Raw genomic sequence first — 19729 nt, forward strand, 5'->3', positions numbered from 1 at the left:
CCTGATGTTTTGTATAATTGACGAGTTCATTCTTTATACTAATCCTTATAAATGCAAGAATAATCTGCTTTTCAATGTTAACAGTTAAATCGTTGAATTAATGCATTCCGACCATTTTCCGGACAAAAACTGTACAAAATTATACAGTATAGTCATTGTTTCTTTTATAAACATTTTATGCACCGTTTAGATTATTTAAGGAGAATCTAAAACCATTCATATTTTAAAAAAATTAAGAATGCAGACATCAAACGAGAATAATAAAACTAGTAATACTTTAGCTAAAGTGATTATGAAACTAAAGTAATGCCTGAAATTTAACTCCATTGGTCGCAGCACGTTAGTGTTTAGTAGTGAATACCATTTAAGCCGGCGATAGGGTGGGGGGGGATGGTTAGAGATGTTACACATTTACATTGTCTCTCACGAAGAAATACAATCGAACTGAGTCTGTCAGCAATTTACATATATTGTTTCTGTTTTCATTGCTTCCACTGTATTACCCTTTTCCCAGGTGTTCTTATAACCTTCTGGCCAGTTTTCTTATAAAATTGCAAAACAATGCGGTTATTTCAAAATATTTATTCACGCAGCACAAAATCGTTAAACTAGGAATCAGATTTGATATGTTTCATTAAAAGAAAACAAACAAACAACAACAAAAAACAACAACTGAAAATTACTATACAGTCTCTTTTGAAATGTAAAACTTATTTGAATACACACAGAGGATATTTGTTATGTTTTATAATCTACACACAACAGGTAATCTCAGTATGATAACATATATAGTGTTATTAAAAAAACAACCTTGCAGTTTTTATAGGAATAAACCACATTTATTTGACAAATAATAAATAATGCTGCTTTCAAAACATATTCATACATTCACTTATTCAAAGTAGACACATTCAGGAAGAATTTATAGATTTCATTAAATCTGGGATAGAAGTATTTTATCAAGATATGAGCATAGGAGATCTTAAAGAATATACAATTGATCACGAGATTTTGGGTCATCGGGCATCACACGTTTGATGGTATTTTTCAAAATAAAAGGAATTAACATTAACATGTAAAGGTATGATATAAATTAAAAAAAAACTTTCTTCCCTGGAACTAAAAGGCCTAGAACATAGATATTTTGCACAAGACATTATCTTGTGGTCCTGTACTAAGATTGATCAAATTATAGCCATTGAATCAAAAGTGGCCCCGCCTCTGGTTTAATGTTTTTCTTTGTATGTATTTAGTAAAGTCTTCAAAACTGCAAGGGCTAGAGCTCAGATATTTAGCATAAAACATTGTCTTTTGTCATGAACCTCCATTAACATTATTCAAATTTAAGCTTTGGAGTCAAACTTTATCCAGCCCCAGTCATGGCTTTTATCATTCCCCTTGCTATAAAATAATCCAGCTCATGAGTTAAAAAAAATGAAAGAGAATCAAGGTAATGGCTTCTAGCAAGTTATGCTTGATTTTCGTTGCAAACTTGTACCTCAAGCATTTCTGATTGCAAGCTTATTCTTATTTTAGTGAAATATAAAACTGCAAAAGGATTCACCGACGATCATATTTATTAGTCACCTATATTTCCTTGACAATTTTATACAATTATGTTATTTCACTTGCTTTTAAAAATGCTTTATACGAATTTGATATTAAGGGTTTCCTTATTTAGATGCAAATTGTTATTATTTATTGGTACGACCACTTTAGGTCCCGGCTTTTATGCCCTCTTCTGCTTTTAGTTGGGTGCCCTATTGAGTGTCCTGGCAGTAGTCCAGTGTCACTGTGTGACTGGCCTTTTCACTGACTTTTGCTGTAACTGACTGTAATTTGGTAATTAATATATGGACTATCTTCATTCTTAAACAAAACAACCTTTTGGACAACCACTTTCTAAATGATTGAAGTGACATTGACCTTTAGTTTTAAATGATCTTGACTTAAATATGGATCTTGTCATAAAACACACATGAAAAGAAACCTTACTTTTCGTTTGTACCAAGTAATAGTTTTAGTTTGGTATATATGTTCGTTATGTTGTTGCTTTTGGTCATTAAATTGTATAATATGTAATGTGTACGCATAAGCATATTGCCTAGATGTTGTTATTGTTTTGAAAGTTCTATATTGCTTCTATAACACGTGGCGACTTAGTAACAAAATGAAAAATGGCAAACTGATATCTAAAATAAAATGAGCATTTAAAAAGATCCAAACGAACATATTCTTCATTTATTACATATTATGTATTGAGTATACATTTTAGTTTTATGTATATGTAGTAATGGACATAAAATTTCATGTGTTATATCATTGTTAATGGCCACTTCATATCGGGAAATCAGATAGAAAATGTTTATGTATGTTAGTAAAATCCACTAATCATCCCATTCATCGTCGTCATCATCAAGATCATCACTTTCTTCGTCATCATCATCTGAAATGTTAGAAAATATTTCACATAATTGAGCTGCGTCATGACAAAACCAACATAATGGGTTTGCGACCAGCATGGATCTAGACCAGACTGCGCAGTCTGATCAGGATCCATGCTGTTCACTTACCAACTTTATTGCAAGTGGAGAAACTGACGGCGAACTGCATGGATGGTCTGGATCCATGCTGGTCGTAAAAGCACTATGTTGGTTTTGTCGTGACGCGGCTCATATATAAGTTATTGCATTTGCCTGATTGTACAGTTATGAAAATTGAACATATTTACAGTATCTATAAACGTTTGCCTATATGAACCTTATGCATAACATTAGGTTAAACTACTATGACTTGTTTTGTAAACTCACAGTCGGTCTTAGATATATTTTAAATAACATATTTTTATGTAAAAGTGTGTATGGTAGCAATTAAACCCTAATGAATACAATTATCAATTGTTTAAAGAAACTCTCAGTCGGTCTTAGATATATTTTAAATTATATAATTTTATGTAAAAATATGATAGCAATTACCAATTATGAATACAATTATCACTTGTTTTGAAAACTCACAGTCGGTCTTAGATATATATTTATATAATGTCATATGAAAACATGGTAGAAATTGTTACCTACCTGAACATTGCAATGCAGGTTTTCTTTTGTTCAGGGCATCCATAAGCGCAGAAGCAATACCACCCGTAGCTTCTACCGCGGGAGCCGCAGATCGCTCTACCTGCATGGAAATAGACTATTTGAGGAAAAAACTGCTATGTTACCAAAATATATATCATACTCATCTATATTTTTCTAAAGTTAAACATTTCCTTAACAACGTGAGTAACATCGTGACCGCACAATCTTAAGAATTTTATTAAGAGATGCGAAACTTATAGCTGAGCGATGTTTCGATAAAATTGATTTGCAATCAAAATTGGTTGTAGCTCCTTTATTCATTTTTAAGGCAAACTATGCTGTGCCGAGATTTTACGCACCTTCATAGACATAACACTAAATATATAAGTGTGATCAGACGACAAAGTGATGTTATTCTAATATAAACTACTGAAAATAACAAAACTGTGAAACATCTGTTTTACAATTATTCGAATATCCTTCATTGTGCGACTATGTAACGGACACTTTACCTTCCCATTTGCTATCAGCATTTTCAACTAAGCAATAATGACATTAAAACAAATTGTAAAAATTGATATATTTGTGTATAAAAAGATGAATACGAAAGTTTGAAATGAAAATAGAATAACATAACAAACCTGACTATGGTCGACTGGTTTCAGCGCAGAACCTTTGAATTTCACAATGTCATCAAGAAGGCCTGATCTACCTGAACAAACAGGAGGGGATCGACTTTCGTTACTTGGTTTCGAGTGAGGAGGAGGCGGGGCGTAATACGCTGGTGGTGCAGACGGAGGTAGAGGAGGAGCAGGTGGGACACCTTCCTTTGAGACGCTGCTCGAATGGCCAGCTCTGGATGGAGGTATAGGAGGCAGCGCTGATCTGCTAGATGGAGGTTTCGGTGGCGCAAAATTTGGTTTGGATGGTAAAGATGACCCCTGGTTTCTGTTTGAAGATGAGTAGTCTGAAATGATATAAATATTACGATTAATCGTCTTTTTACATATTTTCTTTACTTGTTTGTTAAGTTCCTTTTTCTCATTAAAATTTCTATCTGTCAGATACATGCGACAGACATGGTTATTTTAGACCTATAGTCGACACTTACCTATAGGGGCAGACGGTTCTGGTTTTCGTCTGGCAAGATCTTCTTTTACCGCGTTTAGTCCGCCATGCTTGTCTACAAAATCATAAATAAAGTTAACCGTATCTTCGTCCACCTGTGACTGTTCATCTATGCCTATTTCCATAAATAAAGCTTTCATCTGTGGGTCCAGTTTATCCATCTATAATATCATATGCCAAACTTATGTTAAAAGTTTTAGGTCAAATTCAGACAGTTATGAACACATTTCAAATGATTATAACTTTTAAGATGTACACCAATTAAATTGCAGCAGAACGAGGAAAATTCATCAATTTTCTTAAAGTTTCGTGAATAAGAAATTATGGAAAAGATTGTTGACGATTTTCGCAGGAAACTATTCAAATGTGAGTGTTTTTATTAATGAATATGTGGAAATTTGTTCCATTAGCTACCAGGGTGGCGGTATCGCGTGGTACATTACGCCATTAAGATGTCACACGCTGCATTTCTAATTAAATATAGTGCATGCTAATTGAATGCCGTTTCCTACTTCTAAGTTCAAACTGGATTTTGTCAAATGCAAAATAGCTTTCTAACAATCGGGAAAACTGTTTAGAGTTTGTGTTGCAAAAAGCATATGGCTTATGTTATAACAGTTTCTGATATCGAGATATAAATGCTGCCTTAAAAGGACGTCATATAGTATAGCCATCCTTATTACTAGATTTTTTCTGTTCCCAATTGTTAATTTTCTAATTTCTATTTTGAAATTAGTATTTGCTATTTCTATGGCATGTTTGAAATATTTTATTTTGACACTGTATGTGTACCTGAAGTCCACAGTTGGGGTCCCATCCAACATGGCCGACATGCCGAAAGTCAGTTGGTGTGCTGATGTCAGCTTTTGTGAGTTTCTTTCTTCCTTTACCTTTACCTTTGTCAGTTGATTTTGATTTCAAATTTCCTGATTTTTTGGTTGATATCGGCAGCTGCGGTGCTGGGTCTGAAATAAATGTTGAATACTCAATCCAAGAGATTTCTTTTTTGCAAGTTTATTTATTTGATCAAAAATTACTGTTTCTGTTTCATTGAACTTGATTACAAAAATATTTTTTCTTGGTGAAATATAAAACTATGATTAAAGATATTTAACCGCAAGATTGAAAAAAGGAATAGAAATTCGTACATTTGTACACTTATAGACCACAAAAGATGTCTGTTCATTTGACAAGGGGACGCTACATGGAAAAATATCTTTTAAAAGTAACCTGCAATGTATTTTTCTCGGCGCATTTCCAATATTTCAAGGATCAATTCCAATTTTTAATATTTTAGATTATTTACTTTCGACAATAGTTTCAATAGCATTATTAATTTATTTTCATTCAACCATTCATGTATGTAACCACGGAACCTTACTCATGAGCATAGTGTTTCCGTGTTGTTGAGGTGGAGTGATGCGATTTCCGCCATCTTGAAGCTTCCTCTTCTCTGAGGAGGAAAAAAATCAGGTTAAGGTCATTATAAGGCTTTAAAATTGGCTGAAGCTGGCTTGAAGTTTTCTGGCAAAAATACACAGAAGTATGGTCTAAAATGGTTTTATTTTAAATATCAATTAAGGAGTTTATTTCGTATTGAATAATACTTGAATAGGTTAGTTTTGTAATGGTTTAAAATGGTGTGTCAAGTTTTCGATTGCCAAATTAATTTAAAATTTGAATCAAACGGTATTGCAGTATAGAGATAAAATACGTTAACATTAAGTCAGTTTAAACATAGTAGTTTTTATTTGTATACAGAATTTATAATTGTAAATCGCAAATGTTAGTATAAATATACAGAGCTTACAAGCAAGCCATCTTCTTTATTCTAACTTGTACGTTAATTATTCAGTTTTTTGCTTCTGTTGTATATGTTATATCCAATGAAATATACCAGTACGAGAAACAAAATGTAAACTTGAAACTAGAGATAATCGTTTATCAAAGAATGAAAATATAGTGCTTGTCGCTTGATGGCGTCCATCAAAGTTTGTAACTTACGAATTCGTTTATTGTGTCTATCTAGAATTTTCTGCTGAATTGCCGTCATGAACATTTCTGCCTCATCAACACTTGCGAAGTTCAGGGCGGCCTGACAGTCCTAGATATGTCAAAAGATATATTACATTAGTTTGAATACTTCACTGCATAATGCATTCTCTTATAGTGTATGTTCTTGTACTCGGTAATAATATTGCCAACGTCCCTAAATGATTTTAGTAGTTACATTGATAAGGAACACAATCATTGTAACTTTACCAACGGTTCAATAAAGATTATGACATTATAACGGTATATCTATGTGTATATATTGAGCACAAACAAAGATTCTTGCAGTTGATATTATTTGAGCAATATTAGTTGAGTTGATAATGTTCTCATTGTAATGGCATTTAAGTCAATATATTTCTTTTTGTATACGCTTACTTGAGTAATACACAAGGGAGAAGGGGCAGGTGGGGGCCAGGAGAGGGGGCAAGAGTCCAAGCTAGTCATCATATAAAACACTAGTGTAGTCAAGGGCCTTAAAACATATATAATGAAATACATGTAATGACAAAATATATAGAATGAGGGTAGAAGAAGGTTTTGAAAATATGAAAATGCCTAAAGTTAACTTACATCTGCTTCAAATGTGTGAAAGAAATCTCTTGGTGTGTGGTATTTGAATTGGATGTAAAGCTCCTGTTCCCACATCTTCTGCTGACTCTGGAAAGTCTTGACATAATAATCAAACGCTAGTGACAAGACTCTGTCGTCTGCCCAAGTTTATTTTATTTTTGGTTGTATTAAGGAAAATAATTCCATAGATTTAATATACATTATTATCAGAATAATACTGTAAGTTGATTTAATGATTTGCAGAATGGACACGAGCATTTCATATTAACATGAACATATATCATGGCATTAAGGCCATTGTCTTGATTTACAGCATGGACGAATTTAATTGTACCTAGAATAGTTCTTTTTTTTAAATACATTGTGAAACTGGTTCAATTAAAGCTACTCGAGTTTGTATCAGTTTAAGTATGATTTTTTCGCATAATTCAATTATATTTCATTAACATCCATGCATTCGATCTGATTATACAAAATCAATAATTACCGTGTTGTCGTAGATACAGATGAAGAAAGATCTGTTGGGGTTGTCCTTCACAAAGCAAGCAACGCCGCAACATATCTTGTTCCATTCTTGTGTGTTATCAGAATCAGCGAGATATAGTTGAACAACAGCTGTCGCCAACGTCTGTAACATATAGTCTGTACTTTATTTACTATTTACACTTTATTATATACTTACTCGTATAAATGAACTATTGAGAACTATTAAAGAAATAAAATGCGTATTTTCATCTCCCGTATTTCCATTGTAAATAATATATTTTTCACTGCATTGAAACACATTTTTCGTTTTTTCACTACTATCTTGCCGGACTACTTTCTTCTTAATTCAGCCAATAAACAAAATACAGGATAGGCTTTAAATTGTAATGTTAAAAAGAGGGGAAAATGTATATAATAGTCAAACAATTCAAGTATTTTCTTTATATGCAAGATTTATTTTCATCTGGTGGTATAAAAATTATCAAATTTGGCGATCTCCACTCATGAAATATTTATTTTCTCACCACTTGATAAAAATACATATTGTATTCATAGAAAAGAACCCTTCAATATTATCTATATATTCGTTAATTAACCCACCCAACAGTAAACAGCGAGTGTTTAAGTAAAATTGACATATTTTTCTCGAGTTTATGAGAAACGTCACCTGTGTAATCTTAACCCGCATGGTCCACATAAATGTTTATAAATATCCTTCAGAAATCATTGGCAATGCTCAATTATAAAGAGTGGAACAGTCGTTTTAGATTTTAGGCACTTTTTATATTTTATCCTTAACATTTGTTTTTGTCAATTATTGCTCAATCTCCATTCAAATAGTCAATCATGAAATATACAACTAATTTATATCAGCTTCACAGTGAAAAAAATGAGCATAATGACACTTTCATAATTTATGATTAATGAAATTATCAATTTAAGTGAAAACGACAGTGTAAACAAAGAAAATGTAGTGTAAAATATTGATCGTAATGTTTCCGGATATATAATCATATAAAAATGGTCTAAGTGATAAAGATAAAATACTTTGAATAATACAAAACTAAAAATAAATATAGTTTTCTTGTCTTACTACACATCCTCGTCCTAGGGTGTTAAATATAGTTTCATTTTCCTGATCTGATAATAATAAAGATCCAACATTATTTCTAGAGTGCCTTGACATTTCATTAAATTTTTCTCAGATTTTTTTCTTTAATAAGCTAAATATATATATTGCAAAATATACGTGAATGAATCCAATACGATATTGTCCGCTTCTTTGTTTATTTAGAGTAAGGGACATTTCTAGGCCGAAGTAAAATATTCATTTGTGTTCAGTTTATAGAGCGTTTTATTATGTACGCTGATTTTTACGGATCTGATATCGCATAATATCATTTCTCAACTGGCAGGAACCGAAATAGATAAGCATTTGACACCAGTGGCTAAGAGCCAGGCTAGGCTGCACTGCTGAGTAGTCTAACCAGGCTCCCGACTGTTGGTAGTTTATTTTTTTCCCTATGACTGAGACTGTTTTTAATGCAAAGCAGGAACCATTCATTACACTATTTCAGCAGGGTAATGGTTAATGTAGAATTAGATTTTACTGTTAGTTTTGGCTATGAATATACATGTATATGCATAATGTTTATTTGCATCATTTGATTCAGTCACTAAGTAATGATTTGCATACCTATTAGACAATATTCATATTAAATATTAACTATTGTGATATCATCTGAAATTTTATGATAAAAATGAACGTTCTGGGTGATATATATATTGAGAGATATTATTTTTAATTCACTGATGAAAAACTATATCGCATTGATTAACATTAGAAAAACTATGAAATGAATAACATAATATGACTTGAATAGATTTTATGATATACATGTTTTTTGTTTAAACAATTGATTTAATAATGTTTAACGGCGTTTATTCAAAAGTATTTCATAAACTATTGTTTAAATTTGTTTTGGCCTGTTGGACACCGGGATACTCACTTATCAAAATTTATATCAAATTATTACTTCCGGTATTTATGATTTACTAAGTGAAGAAAGTTTAGTTTATGTGTCAATTGATCGAAGAAGACATATTCTGCTGTCCCTCCGCATCAAGGAAGTAGCACAGGCACTTGACCGATCTCAGAGTGTATTCATTTGATTAATCCATTCTTTAGCATGTGTACATATGACCCCTTATTTAAGCAAATTTCAAGGGATCATTTTTTTTCAATGTTTAACTATACATTTTTTTAATTGCATATACACTTTTATCATTCTAATAGAACAATACTACTTGACTTCTGAAGCTCTTGAATAATCCCCCCGTAATATATCAATGTTTCTGAAAGCACCTAAATTAAATCTTACTAGACGTCACATCCGTTTACGTCGGTCATCAAAGTGTTTATTTGTTTCTTCCTTAATATATCAGAAGAAAATGGAAGGTTTCAATTAAAGATTACAAATATTTAAATTTATACATGATATTTTGACAATAATTTACAAGTACTCATAGACCATTAGTTATACCTTAAAACTCCTATCTTTTTCCCAGGAGTCAGTACCATTGACCGGTACAGAAATTAGAAATTATTTATTGTAGTTAGACGGCTGCCAGAAGTAATGAGAACCCTAACTTGACGGATTAACAATGAGTATGAACATATTACAGACTATTGATATTGGTATTTTAAAGAGTAAATATAAACGTACCGCACTATAGTTCAAATATTGTATTTGTTTAATAATTTCTAAAAGTTTGAAAAGTTGTTTTGCTATACTTCGGTTAAAACCACAAACAATTAGTACAAATGCCTATGTCATTACTTCTTGGAAAAATATGAGTACTTCTTGCACCGGTTTCAAAGTTGCAGGATCGAAATTGTTTATGTCATGCAATAGTTCAATGCTTTCTTTAAAACAGCTTAAAATTGACGTTGATCGTAAAATGTTGGGTTCAGCACTAAATTTTTCGATTCCTTTTTCTCAATGAAGCAGTTGTTTACGTATTATTAGTCTTTATCACTGTTACTGGTAGGTTTTGATTCTTGTTTTATTGGCAACCTTGTTGCTGGACGAAAGTTTCGTGTCTCGTTTGAAGCGACATCTTGTGCATCTCTAAACCGTTATCTTTTGGACTGTCTGAAGGTATCATGATGTTAACAAAAGACATACAGTTTCTGTGTGTTGATTCCCGGGGTGGTGATAGGAGTGTTAAATTTACATATGATAGACAAGACAACTTTTATATTGAAGTGAATATATTATTGTTATTTCCCAATATATTTTGCTTGTTTTGTTTTTCAGTTATTTAATAAAAGTGAATTCATTTGAGTTGACCAAAACATTTCACAGACAACGATTCATGAAGTTAGTGGGTAAATATCACAAAATAACAGACTAGAACATATATTTAAGGTATGAGCCCCGTAATGGGCACTATAAAGAACTATAAAATTGACAACATAGGTCAGTTATATACCTTAAAAGACACAAAAATGCAAAATTTAAACAAAGTTTACCGTATGGTTTACGAGTTATGGAGATTTTTCTTAAGTAAAACTTGCCTATTAGAAGGGCTCTTTTTCAGAAATGAGAAACTCTAAATATTCTATTATATAATCATTATGAAAAAATGTTTTCCTATAGAACATTTTTAAGAAACAAATAATAGCATTCAACTAACAAATGACCCAGCAAAATTATTGTTTCTACTCAAAATGTTTGAAATATGTATACTAATGTTACCCTACCCCACCCATTTAGATGTTAATTGTTCATTTTTCTTCTTGGAGGGCCTTATTCAAAATATCCCTAAAATTTACTCAAATTAGAGGCTGTTTTCAAAGTTTGCATAAATTTTCTTAAAAATATATTGGTTGCGCTTGTCAAATATAAAATACCTTTACCGTCTATTTTTAATTTTATGAGACTTTGAAAATATCAGGTACCATATTTGATAATAAATTTGGCACAATTTAGCCAATAAATACCAGTAATAGTTTTATAATTAAAATGAAACACATTTTCTTATCATGAGTGATCTAAGAGACACAAATAATGTTCAAAGAAAAAAAAAAGAAAGAAAAAAAAGTTGCCTCTTCTGGGGCTTGAACCCGCGCCCCTCAGTTTCAATGCAGTTGACAGTAGTTCTAGCCTATTTGAGTACTCTTCAAAGTGGAGGTAATGCATTAGGTGGGTCATACCTTAATTCATGACAAAATTGTATATATACAATTTATAGTCAAACAGTCAAATGAATTGCGGTGTAAAGTGTAAGGACTTTATCTAACAAGATATGTAAATAATTCAAGTATTAATATGTTACATATGTTACTTTAAGCAGACAAAGTATTGAATAAAAGTACTTATACATGTAAATCAAAGTTAAAAGATATTTGTTAACGTTTTTATACTCGTATCTCATCATCTACCAATTATTTCTAAAATGACATAACCGATGTATGTACTGCACAATTATTGTTGGGGTTATCTCCCTTTACATAATATTCATTAATTCATACATTTTTTTTTCAATTTCAACATGAATTGGAATATTAATAATTCTAACAGACTTTCCCCTTTGCAGCCATTTTTAAACACCAATTTAAGTGTTCTAAGTAAGATATCCATAGGATTATTTAAACCAAATTAGGACTATAAGCTCACAATGTGGAAAAAGAAAGTAACAGTGATACAGTATTTATTATTTTTAAGATGACATAACCGATGTATGTACTAAGCAATTATCGTTTTCTCCCTTTAACCAGAATGCATATAGTTAAATGAGTGTGCATATGTCCCTATACAGATAACTTGCCTAGTTATTAATTGTTTTGATAATTGTGCTTGACATAATTGTTTCGAACTTCGGCATTGTGGGCCATCCTTTAAAAAAATTATGTGTAAATTGTAATTTTTTGGGCATATTTATTAATAAGAAATGATATTCTGCTTCTACCAAATTCAATTATTTAATTCTGACATTTTATATTTTCTCTTTGAATATTTTCGTGCCTTCCTTTTTTTATTTTCCCCCTTTTTGTGAGCTGATAGTCTAAATTTTGTTACAAGTAATCCTATGTTTATCTTTACTTGTAACGTTTAAATACTTTCACACAGAAATTCGTGTTTAAAGATACTCTCCCAAATAATTCAGGTTTAAAACATATTTGTTTACAGCTATTTGATATGCATAGAGGTGAAAATTTGCAGGTATACCCAAGAGTTGTTATGATTCACCTGGCACACTCCTATTACCACATCCGTGAACATGTTGCGACTAGGACAGCTTGATTGTCAGTTTAAAACAGGTCTTCTTTTTTGTATATTTTTATATACATAATTTTCTATGATAATTGAGCCGCGTCTTGACAAAACCAACATAGTGCGTTTGCGACCAGCATGGATCCAGACCAGCCTGCGCATCTGCGCAGTCTGATCAGGATCCATGCTGTTTGCTTTCCAACCCTATTACAAGTAGAGAAACTGAAAGCGAACAGCATGGATCCTGATCAGACTGCGCGGATGCACAGGCTGGTCTTGATCCATGCTGGTCACAAACGCACTATGTTGGTTTTGTCATGACGCGGCTTACATATTGCGCAGCAATTGATTAAAGGATTAAAAGATTACCAAGCGAACAATTGTTCTACCCGCAACCATCGAATCTACTTGCAACGAGTTATTTTTTAGCTTGAAACCGCATTTTCTCTTGTTTGGAAATAATATAAATTCTCATAGACTGACAGAAAAGTTACATGTCCCATGACAACCATCCTTGTATCACCCAGTAATGAGCAATGAGTTTTAAGTGGATTTTAGCCCGATAGCTAGAGGCCCTAAGATTATTAATCCGACGCGTTAACCACTCGGCAAAGTCGCTATTAGGAAGCCCATTCTTATTCTTGTTGCTCTATTGCTTCTGTTGCGTTTTGGCATTGGAAGTCAAAATACCATTTTGTTTACATTTTGTTACCTTTTGTTACAAATGATTTAACATTCAACGTCGTTTTTTTTCACGTGTAAAGGATTTCAAATTTTCTAAATCCATTATTGTAACATGATAAAACGTTCATTTGCTTTGCCTTTTCTACCAAAGAAAAAACGTTTTCATGTTTGAGGCATTATTTACCTTTCCTTTTTTTAGTTTCAGAGTTATATATAGCAAAACGGAGAGATTTCGTTTAAAATACATTTCTATAATTATGTTTATTAGATATAAAACGATTGATCTAAAGGTGACAATTGTATAAAGCATACACAAGGGCAAACACGCATGCGCACATGTACACATGGAAGTTAGACTCTAAGGGTAATAAAAACTATATTTTCAAGAATTATCAAATATTTTAACAATCACATGTACTACGTCATTCAGGTTTTTTTCCCGAAAGCTCATATAGGTTGAGTTAACTCTAGAAATCATACAAGATATGCTTTGATTTCCTATGCGGACAATGACAGATTGTTTAGCTACTTAAATCTATAAAACATCGGAAGGGCGAACAATGCAGTTTTCCGCAAATGACGGATATAACTAGCATTATGTTATTATGAAAACGATATGTACAGGCATGTACACAACATGTCAAAAATATTATTGAAAAAGAAAATATTTTGAGTGTTTCACTCAAAATATCCTCAGAATATAAAATATGCGGAAATCACAGATTTTGGGTTGGATTATGAATTTAACATCGATGCGCTTTCCATCGTAGCAGTTAAAACCAACAAATATAAGAATTAAATGACAATTTTAAGAAAATGACAGATTGTAAAAAAATTATGAAAAAATGAAATGAAACTTTCGTTATTGTTCTCACCTTCAATTCGAAACGAAAATGAAAGATAGTAAATAATAGAATGAATATTCAGAATTATACTGTTTGTCAAAATCATTGTCATTTTTTTAAATTGATGTAGCATTGCGTAACAACATCTGCCATGAATCTTCACTGATGCATCTTTATTTGAATGCCAAGCAAACTCATGAAAACAATCAGCACTTCGACATATTTCACCCCTGACGATCCATTCCCAGGAATACATTCACAGTCATTGCATACCGTAGAAGCACGTTTGGATCTTTTTCCAAAATCACTCGTTAGTCCTGACGCAAACGGAACATCTTTTGTAGAACATTTCCATGAATGCACTTGAAATCCGCTGTCTTTCCAGTTATTGAAGCATACTTTGATTAGGTTTTCTTCGTATGGATGCACAGTCCTGTCCTTATTGAGATAGTATCGTCCATCAACGTAAGTCATCGCCACACTATTAAACGTTATAGAGTTATAGACAAGACCACGGCCGTTTGACCCTTGGTAACAATATCCAGATGCTACAATGCGTTGCTCGTTTTCTGGACATTTTCCATAAAAATGATAGTAGGCTCCAGCATGCATAGTCTTCCTCGAACAGTGATTTCTTTTCTCCTCGGCAATGTCGGCGTCGATGAAGTGAAATATCCCTGTGTTCGGAGCCTCCTCTCGTCCGTTCCTCATGTAAAGGGTGAAGGCTAGGTAGTTACCATCACTCTTTACAGCAACATTCGCGGGATGAGGCTGCAAATACATCACTTCATAAGATGAACCTTCACTTGGCACAATATATCCATTATTATTCCATCGTAGGTACCTCTTTACAATGTCCAAAGGTTTTACAAGACTGTGATCTGTGTTGCCTTGAACCTTGCATGTCTTCCAACTAAAGGTGATGATAATAATATATAAGTAGCCAATGCAAAGCTCCATTTTACAGTTAAACTAGAAATCTATGTTTAAATAATAGCTTTATGACAGCATGCACTTAGTATATCTCTATCCGGGTAATGACGAATGTGTATGCACTCTTAAAACACGTATAATCGAAACCGAAACAACAATACGTGAAGTAAACAAATAGTTAAGATGACATGTATAAAAATTAGTCATTTATTTAAACAGAAATGCATCCTGGTTTGGCAATTTTTATGTAATGTTTTCTTTCATCGTTCATCATGTGTTTGACTATTTTCGTTATTAAACATTGTCGTTTCTTTGTGTATAATTGTTTTTCGAAACGGGGTACTTTGAAAATCCCTAAATGATTTCCTTTGAGAATCCTTAACTAATTTTCATGGGCAACTAGTAAATACCAGATTTGTGAATAAAAATATGATTATTCTGTTTATACCCTCTTTATCTTAGATAACCGCGCAAAATAAACCGCGCAAACCCAAAATTCTATATATGTCGTTCTTTTCAACTTATCAATAACTATTTGGGTATTTTTATAATAAACGATTTTTTTACTGTTTGAGTCAATGATAAAACCAAATACTTTGCTGTGGTTTACAAGTGTGGGGATTTAAATATGTGCCGGATATAGAAGCAATACATATAACTTTTTTTGTAAAAATATTCTAAGTGTCAAAACATGTACCAATAATAATATTGTGTCGTCTTTCACTATGTTTAAATTGATACAAAGAAAAAATACAGGTACACGAAACGCTGTTATTACATATTCAAATCTTTAGATAATGTTGGACGATCTAACTGGGCAACAACAACAAATGTTAATGAGTTATTATTTTGTATCGTTTTGTATTGGTATCAGATAAAATCGGTGACATTGATATTTTCATTTTGTTTTTAGGCAGCGTCTAATCGATTGTTATATACATACCGGGAACAAATTTATGAATGAATCAAGTAGATGTCAGTATTATAACCTCTTTAAGATATTTAACAATAAATTTATACCAAGACCGCGACTTTGTCAATATTCCGATGTTCTAGTCATAAACTAAGCAGATATAACAGTATTCCTTACAAACTTACTTATTTATCTTTTTTATCTTAATATATCCAATGTGAAATTCATGTTTCCTTTAAATTTTATAAATTTCATGACATTATACAAGAAATACTGCTTTCAGATAACATATGAGAAAATGTATTATAAAGATAAATTCATAATACTTATCTATAAATAGCTTAAATGTACTATAAATTACTGGACTAACATTTGTTTATAGTACAATGTTACTTGAGTCACTGCTTTTTACATAAAGCTGTTTTATTAAAAAAAATATGTATATAACACAAAGTGTAAAAACATGTGCTATTATTACACGCTTTTCGGTGGTTTATAGAAATATATCAGTAAAATAAAAACTGATAATTTCACTTCTTTAAACAGTGAAACTATCAATTTGATAATTTCACTGTTTTGAATATTTGAGCCCGTTACGTTGTGTCAGTGAAATACAAGCGTTCACAGTACTGGAAACCAGTTTAATGACGTGACGTCGTAAATGACGTCATGTTGTATTATTATTTGCACCCTTTTCATTTAATACTAGGTTAAAATATCTTTTTAAACGTTTCTTTGCATATAATAAAAAGAAAATTTGTCCAGTTTAATGTAAGATCGAAATATATTTCACCTCGTGAACACCAAAAGTTCATATTTTTCTCGTGGCTGCGCCACTGGTGAAATATACCTTTTGTTGCTCACTCGGTGAAATATATTCCGATCTTACACTGAACTAAACAAATATCCTCTATATAATGATAATATATAAACTCAGAGTTACCAGTTATGATTTAATTATAACACCGTAGTTTCTCTAAACGACACGTGTACTCGGTAATATTTAATAACTACGTTTTAATCTTTGTGCATTTACAGTTAAATACTACGGAACCATCTCGTCAAATCAGTTCTAATCCCTGAAATGTATTACTAGTATTGATTTCATTTGATGTTAACAAATTAATGAATAAGGGAGTGATATTTATAGTTATACGTTTTTGAGCGCACCACATTCTCACATTCATAAAATGTAAATCTTTTCTTCGACTGTGAAAGTTAAACAAAAACTATTTCGAAAGGTATTTACAACAATGTTGCAGTCCTGGTATGATTTACACATATATGCAATTCTTTTTGCCAATGTTTATCCAATTTTAATTTCTGTTTCATTTGGTACGCTCAGTAATAAAATGTTTCTTTTATACTGCACAACAGAAGGCGTCAAGTGCCTTGTGGCAGCTGTAAAACGTTGACTCGTACTTCATGATTCCAGCACTGATCAGTGTTTAAAATGATTACCGCTTTAGCCGGTATTAGAGGAGTGAGGGAAGTCGCACTTTTTTATTATCCTTAATGTAATATTGTTGGGATTAATGCTTACTAGAGATCACACGGTTACCGGATTTTATTAATTATTCTTTTAATCGATTTCCTTAGTTCGCTCTATACTTCTGAGCCTTCTAGCTCACTCTAGACTTCTCAGCCTTCTTTCCGCCGAGTTTATATATACAGAAGTCAAATGTCTACTAGAAAAACCACATTATTCACATATTTCATACACCTGCATTTTGTTTGTACCATACGTCAATTATGATACCAATAATAGACTGAAATTAATAGTTATTTGATAAAATTTTGTAATATGTTCATCAAAATTACTACAACATTTCAAGTTTTGAATGTAAATATTAAATAAACTTTAATATCGTCCAACTTATACATGAACTTTAAATACCAATCGAGTGCTTAAGTAGTCAATTCAAATGTCGAAATGTACGTGCTTCAGTTCCAACATATACATTATTTGCATAGACATGTATAACAACTCTTGATTTAGATGTTACATGTATGTATCTACAGAGGTTAAAAATACTTGTAGCACAAAGAAGTATCAACTAACTGATTAAAATAATTAATTAACTTACATAAAAAACGTGATCTCGTAGTTGACTATGTTACATTCGTGAATGATTCAACATTGATGTGTTTGGAATATTGTAGTCAGCAAATAATATTTTGTCACTTATTGGTATCGCATTTATAAAAAAAATATTTTTTTTGACAAAGAAGTTTTGTTTCTCTCTGGCTACTGAGATACTAATTTCAGACATACATTCATATTTGTAATTTGAAATATCTTCAAACTATGTATAAAACAGGGTATAAGATCTTGATTATTGAACGCATTCTCCTTTGTTTAGTTATAAACTGATTCTTGTTTAATTGGCAACCTTGAGTTATTGCTGGACGAAAGTTTCGTGTCTCGTTTGAAGCGTCATCTTGTGCATCTCTAAACCGTTATCTTTTCGACAGTCTGAAGGTATCATGACGTTTACCAAAAACATACAGTTTCTCAGTGTTGATTCCCGGGGTAGTGATAGGAGTGTTAAATTTACATATGATAGACAAGACAACTTTTATATTGAAGTGAATATATTATTGTTATTTCCCAATAAATTTTGCTTGTTTTGTTTTCCAATTATTTAATAAAAGTGAATTCATTGGAGTTGACCAATACATTTCACAGACAACGATTCATGAAGTTAGTGGGTAAATATCACAACATAACAGAACAGAACATATATTTAATTCATGACAAAATTGTACATATACAATTTACAGTCATACAGTCAAATGAATTGCGGTGTAAAGTGTAATGACTTTATCTAACAGGATTTGTAAATAATTCAAAGTATGAATATGTTACTTTATGCAGACAAAATATTGAATAAAAATACTTATACATGTTAATCAAAGTCAAAGTTATTTGTTAACGTTTTAATACTCGTATCTCATCATCTACCAATTATTTCTAAAATGACATAACCGATGTATGTACTGCACAATTATTGTTGGGGTTATCTCCCTTTACATAATATTCATTAATTCATACATTTTGTTTTCAGCTCAAAGTCTGGTAAGAGAAAATGACATATTAAACGGCAGTTAACATTTTTTCTAAGATGACATAACCATTGTATGTACTAAGCAATTATTGTTGTGGTTATCTCCCTTTTATCAGAATGCATAAACTTTAATGAGTGTACATGTGTCCCTATACAGATTACTTGCCAAGATATTAATTGTTTTGATGATTGTACTTGACGTAAGTGTTTAAAACTTCGGCATTGTAGGCCATCGTTTAAAAATCTTTCTATGTAAATTGTAATATTTTAGGCATATTAATAAGAAATGTTATTCTGTTTCTACCAAATTCAATGATTCAATTCCGACATTTTATATTTTCTGTAGCCGAAAACTGTCCAATTTCAATATGATACCAAGAATGAAAGAGAAAACAAAATATGATACGATATTAAAATAAATAGACAGCGATTTGTAGTAGAAGTTTTTCCTGACATTACTAGCAAAAATGCACACGCATATTACGAAAATCATTTTCTAGATTGCAACATGTGCTGTATCAAAAAAAGAAGTTCTTAAGATTATTCTTCGAGTGTTTTCCTAATCCCTCTTTATTTGCACATAATAGAGTGATAATGAGGACTGCATGTTTTCGCATAAAGTTTTCGTCTATTCGATCATTATCTATAGTTATATGTTTAAATTTGCTTCATTGTTTCCTTGATGTACCAG

General features: G+C 31.7%; 1 protein-coding gene across 2 annotated transcripts; it reads right to left on the minus strand.

Moving 5' to 3' along the window:
- Positions 1 to 2255: 2255 nt before the first annotated feature.
- LOC132714882 (actin nucleation-promoting factor WASL-like) lies at positions 2256 to 8598 on the minus strand. 2 transcript variants are annotated; one of them, XM_060697799.1, is made up of 10 exons: positions 8410 to 8598; positions 7318 to 7458; positions 6831 to 6917; positions 6210 to 6309; positions 5587 to 5658; positions 4998 to 5170; positions 4189 to 4366; positions 3719 to 4044; positions 3078 to 3177; positions 2257 to 2446 (listed from the first exon to the last, which is right to left on the minus strand). In XM_060697799.1, the coding sequence occupies exons 1-10, from the start codon at positions 8500 to 8502 to the stop codon at positions 2388 to 2390; spliced, it is 1329 nt and encodes a 442-aa protein (XP_060553782.1). In that variant the 5' UTR covers positions 8503 to 8598; the 3' UTR covers positions 2257 to 2387. The 2 variants fall into 2 exon arrangements, with proteins under 2 accessions (XP_060553783.1, XP_060553782.1); XM_060697800.1 differs by lacking the exon at positions 5587 to 5658 and having other exon boundaries at positions 2256 to 2446.
- Between the last annotated feature and the right edge of the window lie 11131 nt (positions 8599 to 19729).

This window comes from Ruditapes philippinarum, unplaced genomic scaffold (assembly GCF_026571515.1).
Source record: "Ruditapes philippinarum isolate M1 unplaced genomic scaffold, ASM2657151v2 ctg2707_1_1_1_1, whole genome shotgun sequence".
Taxonomy (NCBI): domain Eukaryota; kingdom Metazoa; phylum Mollusca; class Bivalvia; order Venerida; family Veneridae; genus Ruditapes; species Ruditapes philippinarum.

Excerpts from the sequence above, each read along its gene's own strand:
- LOC132714882 (XM_060697799.1), bottom strand. The coding sequence starts at position 8,502 with ATGTCAAGGCACTCTAGAAATAATGTTGGATCTTTATTATTATCAGAT. Across the intron at positions 5,171-5,586 it reads CGGAAACACTATGCTCATGA|ACCCAGCACCGCAGCTGCCG; the intron begins GTAAGGTTCCGT and ends CATTTATTTCAG. Across the intron at positions 2,447-3,077 it reads ACCTGCATTGCAATGTTCAG|ATGATGATGACGAAGAAAGT; the intron begins GTAGGTAACAAT and ends CTAACATTTCAG.